The 12,502-nt window shown below is 52.1% G+C and overlaps 3 protein-coding genes across 3 annotated transcripts; all 3 read right to left on the reverse strand.

Annotated features, from left to right (window-relative positions):
- Window positions 1-1,825: 1,825 nt before the first annotated feature.
- NCS54_00855300 (FAD-binding PCMH-type domain-containing protein) lies at window positions 1,826-3,291 on the reverse strand (the record flags this gene model as incomplete). Its single annotated transcript, XM_053153936.1, has 2 exons — window positions 1,826-3,118; window positions 3,175-3,291. 2 exons carry the CDS (start codon window positions 3,289-3,291, stop codon window positions 1,826-1,828), a joined length of 1,410 nt encoding a protein of 469 aa, XP_053009911.1.
- A 313-nt stretch (window positions 3,292-3,604) lies between these two features.
- Window positions 3,605-5,964, reverse strand: NCS54_00855400 (Zn(2)-C6 fungal-type domain-containing protein; the record flags this gene model as incomplete). Its single annotated transcript, XM_053153937.1, has 5 exons — window positions 3,605-4,487; window positions 4,570-4,978; window positions 5,038-5,468; window positions 5,573-5,655; window positions 5,869-5,964. 5 exons carry the CDS (start codon window positions 5,962-5,964, stop codon window positions 3,605-3,607), a joined length of 1,902 nt encoding a protein of 633 aa, XP_053009912.1.
- A 3,069-nt stretch (window positions 5,965-9,033) lies between these two features.
- NCS54_00855500 (Hypothetical protein) lies at window positions 9,034-10,997 on the reverse strand (the record flags this gene model as incomplete). The annotated part of the gene is made up of 3 exons (XM_053153938.1): window positions 9,034-10,258; window positions 10,314-10,881; window positions 10,931-10,997. The coding sequence occupies 3 exons, from the start codon at window positions 10,995-10,997 to the stop codon at window positions 9,034-9,036; spliced, it is 1,860 nt and encodes a 619-aa protein (XP_053009913.1).
- Window positions 10,998-12,502: the final 1,505 nt, after the last annotated feature.

The raw sequence follows: 12,502 nt of genomic DNA on the forward strand, positions 1-12,502 counted from the left end.
TTTGAATCGTATCGCTTGAAGCAGAATCTACCTTGTTATTCTGTAAAGGCCAGTTCTGACGGGCATTTGGCTCTTCGCTTGTGCTTCCAGAAAAGAACGGCTGGCTAGATGTCCATGAACAACTGGAAGACGGCCACTTCCTGAGAGCTTCGCGAACGTTGCATCACGAATGAATTCGCTCTCGTCAATACCCAAGCATTGGAAGCTATCACAGACATAGGACTAAGCTTTACCTAGATCTCAAGTGCATGCCTTCTTTCCCGGACAATGTCCCTACTCCTCCGTGTTCTGGGCACTTGTTCAGTAACCACACTCCCATATAGTCATTGTGTTCTAGTCAAGTTAACTACTTTGATACTGACATGAATAGGCTTCTAGTGTGCTCTCATTCGGAACATTCTAGGTTTCATACCGTCAGCAATGGAATTAATTCCCCTCAGTTCCGAGCCTCTAGGTAGAGAGATGCATTTCCTTCAACAAAGAAGCATCATCTACCGCTGCTTCCTACCATTAACTATAATAAAAACACCCTCTTCAGCCCTGAGACGACTGGCTGGCATGCGTGGATGCTTCAGCGAGCGGTTCAACACCAAGTCTTGACCTAGTGGGTAACCAGGCAATGGACGTCACAAACATGGGTATGGCTAACCACGCACGCAGGTCAAGGAAACACCGAAACATGAGGTCAGATTAGCTTATCCTTGCCTAAAGGTAACTATGGAGATATGGTCATAATAATAGAATAATAAATAACAAAGATCTAATATCTTAATTATATTAGGATATTATTTTAGTATATTTACACAAATTTACCCATGAGAGTTAGAAATTTTTGGCGTTCTGTCGTCTCCTTTATATCTTGACGTACGTGCCATGCATTAGAACTTTGAGGAACCATTCTAGGTCTCTGGAGATGGCATCCATCATTGATGGATCCCGCCTGAAACCCGAGTTCTCAAGACGAATGGCTACTGGTAAGAAACGCAGCACATTCGACTTGAGAAGCTTCACGAGGACGATGCGGTGAAATACAAAAGGAATAGCTGTCTTCTGGGCTCGGGGCAGAGAGGTAGAACAGAGAGTATGTATAAAATTGGCCCGCTGGCCTAGAAATTGACATTCAGAACAGCTTTGTCTCAGTACCTCATGGTTATTATAACCCGTAGCAGGACATCCGCAAGATGAGATGGACGAGGTAAGCATCCCTGGTTGGCGCAAACTTGAGACCGATATACCTATGCTATGTAAGTGTTGTGGGTTCAATATCAACATTGGCCTTGGAATTGCGTTCTCTACTATCTTGCCTGACACGCTCTTGTCGCCGTGAGAAGACAGATACCTGGGCCAATAGTAATCTCCATCAAGTCTATATGATCAGGTACTTAGGACTCCTTATATGCTGTTTATTTATCCGGCGATAGGGATCCCTATGAGCCTTAAATGCAATACTGAGCTGTGCTCCCCGGACATATGGGGCCATCACCCATAGACGCTTCCGTTGACGGGACCCTTCGTTTCTCATACAACTACTGACTGTTATTTAAAATGAAACAGACCTGAAACAGCATAGATTCCCGTTTACAAAGGAGTCAGAAGCAGATGGACATTTGCCGACTTGAGCGGGCTAACCGCTGCTCCTTCGTTATGACTTTTACTCGGCCAGCCCTATTCCCGCTCACCTCAAACACGCGGTAACAAATGTCTAGACCAATATCACGATACTTTGAGACTGAGTCTAACTTGCTTGGCAATTTCCTATTATCTGAAAATAACATTTAGTGCCTGAACAACCACCTTCACCCTCCTTCTATACCCAAATCTGTCTTCATGATACAGACTCTGTCGTCTCTGCAATGCCATGCCACTTGTGAAACACATTCTGTGGATCATACTTCTTCTTCAACTCCCTCAACCGCGGCAGATTTACTCCCCAAGCGTCCTTGGGCGAGACACTATCCGCCTCAATGTTGATGTACACCCCGACAGGTCCCTTGCTCCAGTGACCACCAGAGACCGCCTGGTAACCATTCGTCTCGCGGATGCGTCTGCAGAGATCCCGGTTGAAACGGCGCACCTCTGCATCGTGGGCTGCATCTTCCCACGCGAATATCGTCATGGCATCATAGTAGTCTCCCCGGTTGGCATATGCCGTGGCATCCTGCGCAACCTCGCGAATCTTATCCGTCGGAAAGAACTCGATGGCAAGTGCAGAATGACCCATGCCTTTGTGAGATTCGCAAAATTCCCAGAATTCCTCCGCGTTCTGCAACATGGACTTTACGTCCAGCGGCATTATCACGTTCCCTGAACCCATTAGGCGCCTGATGCCGTGCTCCATGATGGGGTTCATGAGAGTGTTCATCTGCGCTGTCGTCATCACCGAGGTGTTGTCGATGATTGGTCCAACACTGAGGAGACCTGAAAAGTATTCTCTCCCATCTGTCTCTGAGCCATGGAACATGGGGATCGCGGAAACAACGCGTGTGCCGTCCGGCCCAAAGCCAATCCCTAGAGCAAGGCAATGGCCTTCTGAGGTATGTCGTTGGTGAAGATCGTTCGCAACGGATAGCAAGGCGGACAGCTTGTCAGCCAAATATGCCAACGTGCCACTCCAGACCTTGCCCTGCTCGTGGGCGCGTGAGACGAAACGGGCCACAACGCCAAACTGAGCCCCTGCCCCTCGAATAGCCCAGAAGAGATCTGGATCTTTGTCCTCTGACGCCTCCACAATGGTGCCATCGGCGAGAACAACATCTGCGGAAATCATATTGTCGATAGTCAGTCCGTGGAGAGGTGTCAGATATCCGTGCCCTCCACCCAACGTTAGCCCCCCAACTCCTGTGTGGTTGACAACACCTCCGACGGTTGCCAGTCCATGTTGTTCAAGGGCAGCATCGACATCTTTCCAGAGACAACCTCCCTCAAACTCGACAGTCATAGCTTCCGTGTCGACCTTGACCTTTCGCATCTTCCTCAGGTCAATGACCATGCCTTCAGAAGAAGAGGTCCCACTAGAAGAGTGTCCACCACCACAGACAGTCATGACTATCTTGTTCGAAACTGCGAATCTCACAGCAGTAGCAACCTCTTGTGAATTCGAAGGCAAAACAATAGCAGCCTACAATGCGATTAGCCACAGGGTAGACAAATAGTGAAACAATACTCCGTACGCACCGCCCTCTTTACACAGGCCACGCTCCATCTGTCAAGGACCTCCTCATAGCCCTCTTGTCCCGGAAGGAGCACAATCCCATTTGGTATATCCTTGCTAAGTTGATTAAAGTCACACATTGTGACTCTGTCGATAGAACAATGCGGTGTAGTACAATCTCAAAAAGACACAACCGTCAATGGACGGGGGGAGAAAGGGAAGAAGCAGCCATCTGCATCAGACCGCCGAGGAGGACGCGAGTATTTGACGCTTTTCGGGGTCTCAGTATGCTGGAGTGGAGCGCTTGCTTACATTATGTCGCTGGTCGATCTGAAACATGTCGTCATAGTCGACGCCTGAATGGCTGCATTCTTCAGCCCGCTCAGCGTTGAAGCCATTCAGGTGCCCACGTCAGATGCAGGCGGGAACTGCCGTGTCTTGGATTCGGGTCCATCATTCGTCGTCGGTTGGGAGCTGAATCTCTGGCAGGATCTCTTTCATGACAAATCCGTACTTATCCACAACAGTCTCCCCTCCGCTGAGACCCTTCTCACCTGCTTGAATCCTGCCTCCTGCAAGCCATCTTTGTAGCTTGAAAGCGGTCCTGGTGATGTCCATGGCGATGTGCCAATTGTCAACCCCGATCGACATGAAAGTGGAAACCATCAGCGTCTTCATGAAGCGACCAGCAGGTGTCTTGTGACAGCTGGGAACAAGTGCCAGTATAATCCACACAAAGATGCCGACCACGGCTTGCCAGCAGGGTAGGCCAGCCTGCCATACTGAGCCCCAGATTATCATTACATCGCGCTCCGAGCACATTGTGCTGGTTGGGGAGCGGTTGAGGATTGACCGAACCCAGATCAGGGATGTTAACCGGACGACACGATACATCATGTCTGGAAGTTCAACAGGCGGGGAAGACTTGTCGGACTTTGCGGAACCTGGTGACTTTGCCGGGCTTTCGACAGAGCTTGATCGAGAAGGTGTGCGATATTCTGGTGATCGTCGGGACGGAGCGTCATCTGGAAGGTCAGATATCCTGTCCTGAACCCAACCAGCTGTGGTTACAACATTGTCAAATTCCTCCGCGCTGGGAAATTCTGGCAGGGATAGAACAACGTCAAACAGATAACGCATGTCATCAAGAATCTGAGCTGTGCTTGGGTGAAGCTGCAGGGAGTTTGAGCATCCCTGGAAAGTTGGCCATCCAAAAATGAGAGGGGTGTTCAAGGCCGTCTTGAAGGGAACCATGATAGGATCCTGGAACGTGAATCCAGGATGACCATAGATGCATGGATCGATCTCGTGGGCAAGTGCCATGACAACGTCGTGACTATCTCGGGTCAGCTCCTGAACAACCAAGACTCGAGGCATGAAGCTGATGCTCATGCCTCTGAATGTTAGCATCAACTTACACTATAATCATCTTGGCTAGGTATCCGTGCAGTCCAAGTTGACTTAGACCACCTCGCATCCTGATCATCTGCTTTAGACCTCTGATGTGGGCTTTGAGATCAGCCGTGGCGCCCCAATACCAAGAATCAGCAACCATCTGAACGACGCCGAGAACTGACGCGTCGCTGGTTTGGCTGGCCTCGTCTCGAAGCTGTGAGTTGAGCAAATGATACACCTTGCCCTTGTGCATCATTGCTATTATCTTTGGAATGTGTCCTGTCTCTGAAAGGAAACATGACGATGTGAATAGAACAATCTGGAGAAGAAGGGGGTCCTGCACGCAGCAGGGAACCCAGTATTTCATGAAGGCATTGCTTGGGTCTGGGTTTCCATCTACGGAGCACTTGAAACGGCATAGTAACTGGAGGTCTGAGATCAGAATAAATGTTAGCCGTGTCACCAAAGTATACCGTCAAGATCAAACTTACGTATGCGTACCAACTCCTTATTCAGATTAGTAGGCTCCATTGGCAATAATCGTAGTTGCTCCATGGAGCCTTCGACTGGTAATCCAACAGGTCGCCGACCTTCATGGTGCGCCAAGAATGCCTTTGTGGTCTCGGCTCGTTCGTCCAAATAGATACGGTTAGCCAAGGTTAGACGATGTTCCACGATGACCTGAAGTGACTTGAGTATGGCTTCGTCTTCATCTTGAACCTCCTTGGAGACAACTTTGAACGGAACCCAGGCGCTGATCTTTGAATGGGGGTTTTGGGCGGAGCTGCCAGAAGAACTTGACAGGGCATCTTCTAGATTGATAATAGCTTCCTGAACATCGGCAGGATTCAAGTGAGCGTATGGTCCTTGTCGCACGGCTAACGCAGGAGGTGGTTTCTGGAGGAAAGACGGGGGAGAAGATCTAGGAGCATGGCGTCAGCCTTTCGATCGTCAATACTAGGGGAGAGCACGCTTGAGAGAATAGCACCCAGGCTAAAACCTAGAGAAGAGTCAAGAATAACTCACCTTTTCGAGGACTTGACCTTGTATTCGCAAATGGGCTGGGGAAATCGGCGAAGACAGTTTGTGCACGGCTGGCCTTGTGAACACTGAGGCGAGATTAGTTAGTTCCAAGATGCAGGGACAAGTAGAATATCGTATCGGTACAACTGCCGGACAAGTGCAGATATTAGGGAATCACGAGCTGGATCGCCGGCATGTACAACAACATCGAGCCAAGGAAAACGAGTTACACGATCCGGCGCCGACACGATCTGACAGGGGACAGGGCCAAAGCCGGAAAAAGTGAGAAATGACGGTACCTTTTGCTTCCGGCGACGACATTCGGTGCATGATGACGTCTGGCGTTCAGCGCGCCGGCGGCCGGCTTGCCCCTGCATGGCTTCGACCCCCGGCATGATGCCGCTTCGTCGCCGTTGTGCCGGCTGTGACGCGGGACCGGGTCGCGGGCTTGGCACCGGGATATTCAAGACTGGGGAGTCGGAGAGCTCGGAGTAGAAAGTTGAAGCGAGGAATCAAAGCGTGGTCTCGCCTGAGTGAGTACAAAGTCGTGTCGGTCTTGTTAAAGATGAACGCGACGCGCGACAAAAGTTCAAGAAAAGTGATAGATAAAGTCGTTGGTTGACGGCGAGCCAAGACTCCGACAGGAATGGGCCAGGTCGAGGTCGAGGCGCTGTTCCTGGGACAGATGCGGATGCCAAGGACGGTGGTGGCTCATGCGAGGCAACGGCGGGAGTGGTGCGAGGTGATAAGTCAAAAGCGGCGCGATGGTGAGTCCCAAGATGGAAGATACGGGCAAGATGAACCAGCCGCGAGCGAGCCGTGGTGAGATTGATGAAGAAACACGTCAGGAGGTTGCGGCGGCCGCGTTCAAGTCGGCATGGAAGAGGACCAGAAGCTCAAGCAGAACAAGTCTGCACGATGTTGGCTAGAGATCAACGCGGCAAAGGCGGTTCACCAGGCCGGAGATGGGATAGCTGGAATCGGAGCAGTTTCTGGTCGCGTGTATGGTGGCGCTGCTTGAAGCTCTTGGGCGAGCTTTGGGGGGTCTCGCTGCAGGGCGTCAAAGGTGTTGTTGGTTCGTGTCTTCCCAAGATCGCGTTGGCTTGCCTACGGGGTGCGTCTCGGGTGTAAGATGCAAGCTTGAAGTCGTCCACACACTCTTTCACTCTCTGATCAAGTTCGTGTCCGATGTCCTTCTTCCAAAAATCGAATTCCCAGCGTCGCAAATAACAAGGTCTCTAGATTCTTCGGGGCCCCCGGGGCTGCTGGTGCTTCAAATTTTGGCGCACAAAGGGGGACAAAGAAAGGTGACAAATTCCAAAGTTTGTTGTCCCCTCCCCCCCACGGTTGATCAACGACGATGCAATGACGTCTGGGTGCCCCTGGCCGTTGTGCCCCTCGGCTTGGCGTGTTACTGGGGAGCGAGCTCGTTTGTGATCTTGATGCGAGATGGCACGGCCAAAGAGATTTTTTTGTTGAGTGAGGGAGAAAGTGAGGACGGGATGGATGAAAGGAGAGTCTGGGCGTCGAGACAGGATTGGATGTAACTTCGTACCCAAGCTTCCATCCGTCAGTGACAGGGCGGGTTCGGCAATTGAAGACACGACACGGGGGGGAGAGGAGGTCTTGGCTAACGTCCAAGGAGGGGAAGCCACCGCAAGTCCAGAATGAATGCTACTGCACCCAAGCACACGGGCAGGCAAAGCTACTGTAGGTCCTTGGTGTTTGCCCGCGGAGGTAGACAGGGTGCCTTGCTTTAGCCAAGGAGCGATGGAAGCGCGCGCTGTGACTGCGGAGAGCTCCAGTCAGATTGTACTCTGGTTCATGTGAAAGCGGCTCGACTCGACTTGAATGAGTGGAAAGGTAAAAAAAAGGCAAGGGCCACACGTCACGTCGTGGATGCCGATGGGGAGATAAGCCGGACGTTTTTCTACGTACCCAACCAGCGAATGAGCTGATCAATGAGTCCCTTACCTAGAGAGGTAGGTACGTACGAAGTGAAGGAACCGTAGCCTTGTTGTCTCGAATTGTTTCCTCACTCACAAAGTTGAATCTAGATTTCCTCTAGGTTGCAGTAGACCCAAATCGTGCACTCTACCTGATACATAACCCTTTGCCCAAAACTGCGTAGCATGCTGTAAAAGACCCCTTTCATCACTTTCATCACACATATCAGAGGCGAAAAGAAAAAGAGGCTTGAGAGCTGCTGGGAGCTCTGGACCCTGTCCTGTCGGGGTCCACGGAGAGTGCCGCTCCCCTCATCTCTAGCGTGTGCTGATCTGGACTTCCGGGTCCGCCATGAAGTAGGAACTCCGGATCAAGCTTGGGTTTATCACTTGAACAGATTATGCTTGCTTCTTGTAATAGTGTTTGGGAGAAACACACGTGGTCACAGTGAAAAAGAAAGACAAGGCTTGGATTCTTTATTTCAACCCACACTGCATTGGTTGCCTGATGACTGACGCCGAATCTGCATGTAAGAATGACCATCTTGGCCTTGGCGGGGCAAGGGCACACACGGCAAACACCACTGCCGAACGGCATTCACCGTCATGCCGATCCACGACCTCAACGACCAGCGTCTCATTCAGCCTTGAGTATCACCAGTTCAAGCCACCAAAGATCTCTAGCAAAACCGCCGCTTCAATCCTGGACATGCCCATCTCTGCTGTCTCGGCTTCAACTGCCGACCAACAAAAAACCTCAAGCTACTGTAGGCTTCAAGCCCATCAATCTCCCCCGGCGCACCTATCAGTAGCGGCCGAATCCTTGGAACAACTCCACTAGGAAAACGCATCTAATTATCCCGCTGCAGGTGTCGTGCAGTTCAGGCAAAATTCCATCTTGTCTTATGACCGAGCAGCAGCCCCTGGCTATCTGAATGGAACCCAGCACCCTGGTCCTGGCTCGCAGTAGGCGCTTGCTGCTCCACGGATCTCATGCTGGCGTACGACTTGCGGGACGCTCGGCTCATGACGAATCGCTACGTAGATGCTGATCAAGATCTTAGACTCGCTTACAAGTCATATTATACATAGGAACGCGCATCAGAGAGAAAGAAAGACTATTCATATCATTTTACAGATTTACCCATGGATTCACATTGTACTATTCCAGTCTCGCATGTTATAGTTCTATCATTAGAAAGCGCACACTATTCATCTCATATTCATGTAGGTAGCTGAGTGGTATCCATCCAAAAGAAGCCCGATTGTCATCCTCCATCTCGTTCAATCATGTACTTTCAAATTCGCGGCAAAGAAACCCAGGTGGTATCTAATTGTGCAGAAGCAGAAAAAAAATCATCATGTCGTGTCCCCGACTTCAACGCCATTCCTGTCGGGGCTCTAAATCCTATCTCGACCGGGCCCAAGCATGTTGACGGGTTCAAGAAAACCCCATCTCTCCAGTTTTGTTCGTGAAACAAGACGTATGAAAAACGTAGATCTCATCATTCGGCAACTTCATCTTCCCCTGTAGTCGGGCTTGCGAGCCATGTTCACAGGTGGTGGCTCGTCATCATCGACCGGGTATGGAGGGGGGACTACTGGAGGCCGTCTGCCGCCATGCTGCTGCTGGCTCTCCGGAAGTGGCGTCTTTGGTGGCAGCGGCGGAGGCTCAATTCTCGTTGGCATCGTGTGGTTCATTGGTGGCGACCGAGGATGCTCGTCAGGGCTCATGATGGCAATCAGGTCCTGTCCCGATGTATCTCGATACTGTGGGGGCGGCGGCGGCAACGAAGCATTAAGACGATCCTCAGGCCGAAGGTTGGGTGCGCTGGCGCTCGGATTTCCGGGCACACGAGGACCCAGAGGGGGAGAGTTGTGCGAGTTAGATGTCCCCGGGCGAATGCGCTCGTTGGAGGCTCGAGGGGAGCTTGCGTGATTGCTGTGAATCTGTAGATTATCTGATCCGGATTCGAAAGATGACCGGCTCGCTGGGCTGTGAGGGAGCGGAACCGTTGTAGGAATATCTCCGGGGAGTTCAAATGCCAGTGGTGTTTCCCACGTGCTTGACGTTGACTTGACCAGCTCTGGAATTCCTTGGGGCGCTCGCTCGTGACGCAGCTTGGCTCTGTGGATCTTGGCGAGCTTTGACGAGACGCCTTGAATCATCTTCTGCTCCGCCTCCCTCGACAGATATCGTCGTGTCCCTGTGCTAATCTCACCCAGCCGGGTCCACTCGTTCATGCCGAACTCGCCTACTCCGACTTCCACATTGAGGCGGTAGTAGGCGTCGATGCTGACATTACGCTTCCCCAGGTGCTCCCGCATCATGTACTCGTGGATCTTTTCGCAGTTCTCGATCTTTGCGATCAACTTTCTTCGTGCATCAGCATAATCGCCCAGGAACCCCTCATACCATATTTGAGAGTTTGCATCACTGCCTCTGGGTCGACGTCCAGTACCGACGCTGACGAAGACGCCCACTTCGCGCCCAGGCCACTCGTTGACCACAGCCTCGTCAAGCGCCTCGGGACTAGGGTTGAAGGTACCCGCACCATCGTCATGGAAAACCGACTGGCCGATCGTAATGGGCTTGAACGCGAGACCGATGGAGCAAGTGGCTCGACCAGCCTGCCAGATCTTGCAATCGTATTCGGGAGCTGGTTCTTTCCGGGAGTCGTAGGATCGTAGCATGGCGGCTGGCGAGCCTCGCGGGGAACCCTTGTACACTGCCGTTACAGCACTGTTAAATATTAGCGATTACTGTCCTGATGTGGTAAATAATCCTGGAAACTCACGTCTTGGTGCGGTTTTCTCTGTGGTCGTATAGCCGTGCGTTGGGGTCGCCATATCTCGAGTTGAAGGCTGGTCGATGAGCCATCTGGGCGGCGGGGCTTCGAGCACTGAAGCTGATAGTACTGGCATTGCTCTGATTTCGGCGAGGAGCGCCGGCACTGGAATAGCTGGCGGCGCTGAGAGGGTTGACAAGGTCAGCTTCACTACCGTCGTTGCCCTCCCTCTCCTTGACAGTATGTTCCTGGACTGCAGCCTTGATGGCCTCCTCGAGCTTGCTGGCCTTGAAGAGGGTCGATCGATAGGGAATTCCGGCAATCGTCTTGTCCGTCTCAAAGACCATGCGGGTGAGACGCACGTAGAGCTCCTTGCATGTTTCCAAATCGAGGCGCAGTCGGCCGAGCATGAGCGCGATGAGACCGCCGGTGCCGGTACCGACAATGAGGTCGAAGTGGTCGCATGGCTTGGGAATTTCGTGTCGCCTGGGAGCGCGACCCTCCATTTCGACAAAGGTTCGGTGCATCAGCTCCTGAACGATGATGAAGATCGAGTAACCGCGGACGCCTCCTCCATCTGCGCGGGTTAGCAAAGGGCTCTCCAAGGTGGTAGACGAGGCGCTTACCGAGCGATAGAACTCGAAGGGGAGGCCCCTTGGTCGTGTCTTTCCTCCTAACCCCATACGAATCCATGGGTGCGGAAAGGTGGTTGGTATGCGCTTTTGCGCCCGGGTAAACTAGAATCTCTCGAGGGGCAGATTCTTGATATGACTGTCAAAGGTGACGACGTCGCGCTAATGGCGTAGTAAGGGTTTAGTGATCGCTGTGAACGTGAACGACAGCCGAGATCAGGTGAATGGTGCGCTGAGAGACAATGGGCCTGATCACGTCTCGTGCGCTGAGGTATGAGTCTTGGGTGTTTGTTGGAGAAGTCGGGTTTGGTTGGAGCTGCAGTCGTTCTTTGGTTGGGCTTAAGGTGGGCAGGCAGGCTTCCATGGATCCTTCCCGTCAGTGACAGAGCACTACGTAACGCAGTGAGCCCCGCTCCTGCCCATTTTTGGATCAGGTCGATGGAGGGATCCTGGGAGCCGTGACGCAACAGTGAGCGGACAACCCGGAGACTCTATTTTCAGTGGGGTAGCTCGCTGGGAACCATGGGACAGTTAGCGCCCCTCGACCCCTGTAGCTCTGTGAGTTACAGCGAAGGTACAGAACCGGTACAGAAGCTCAAGCTCTTGGACCTCTCTCGGTGACAGCTCTTTGACAGTAGCGCCCGTTGTTTAGCTTGCCGCATGATTAATGAGACTGATTGGTGACGGTGGTCCAAGAAGAGAAGCCTCTAGAATTCAGTTTGATATTGAGTGTGGGCTACATCTTTGTCTGAAACTGCCGTGAATGTGGGCAGCGAACCAAACTGGCATGCCGAGATATCTTGCAGCCAAAATCTCATGTGGTTTGTGGAGAACACGAGACGGAAGGAGAGTGGCTGTGTAGTCTTGGCTCTCGTTCGGCTCTCCGTATCAAGGCCCTTGACATGATTGCAGTCCGCTCGGTTGGGCCTCAAAAGACTTGGCCTTTTTGCCTCGTGCCTCTCGCTAAAGAGTCTCTACGCCGTGGTTCGCAGACAAAGATCGATCGCATCCGTGATCGACAAGGGGGAAACGACGGGAGGGGACAGGTCCGTCGTTAGATGCATCTTCCATTGCTGGGATTTCCCTAAAGACTGGATGGGATTTGTTGCATGGAAATAGAAAGGCCGAGGGTAGGGATACTTTGTCAATACCAAGTGCTACGAGATGTCTTAAAGCTTCTGATTGGATGTCCGCCTGTGGACGGGGATGGAACGGCGGGTTTGTTTGTGGCGGTGCTTCGCCACACTGCCGCGACCCGAGCCTTGTCTCGTCATTTTTTGGGGTCTCAACGGATGGACGCGACATCTATCAAGGGCCAGGAGAGGCGGTTGAATCCCGAATCCTTGGTGTCAATGAGGGAGCCCGTCTATGCTACGCAAGAGTGTCCACGAGATCTTCGTTTGCCTCCATCGAACAACCTGGCAGCCGTACGGAGTTGAAGTGCCGGGATAGTTGATGTTGAGTAAAGGCTGCCTCACAACCGAGTCAACTCAACAAAGAGCTGCGTGTTTTAGCCTTAGAATCAAGACATGTTTTGGTGGAACACGGCAAGCAAGGGTTCAGCTC

This window comes from Fusarium falciforme, chromosome 6 (assembly GCF_026873545.1).
Source record: "Fusarium falciforme chromosome 6, complete sequence".
NCBI lineage: Eukaryota > Fungi > Ascomycota > Sordariomycetes > Hypocreales > Nectriaceae > Fusarium > Fusarium falciforme.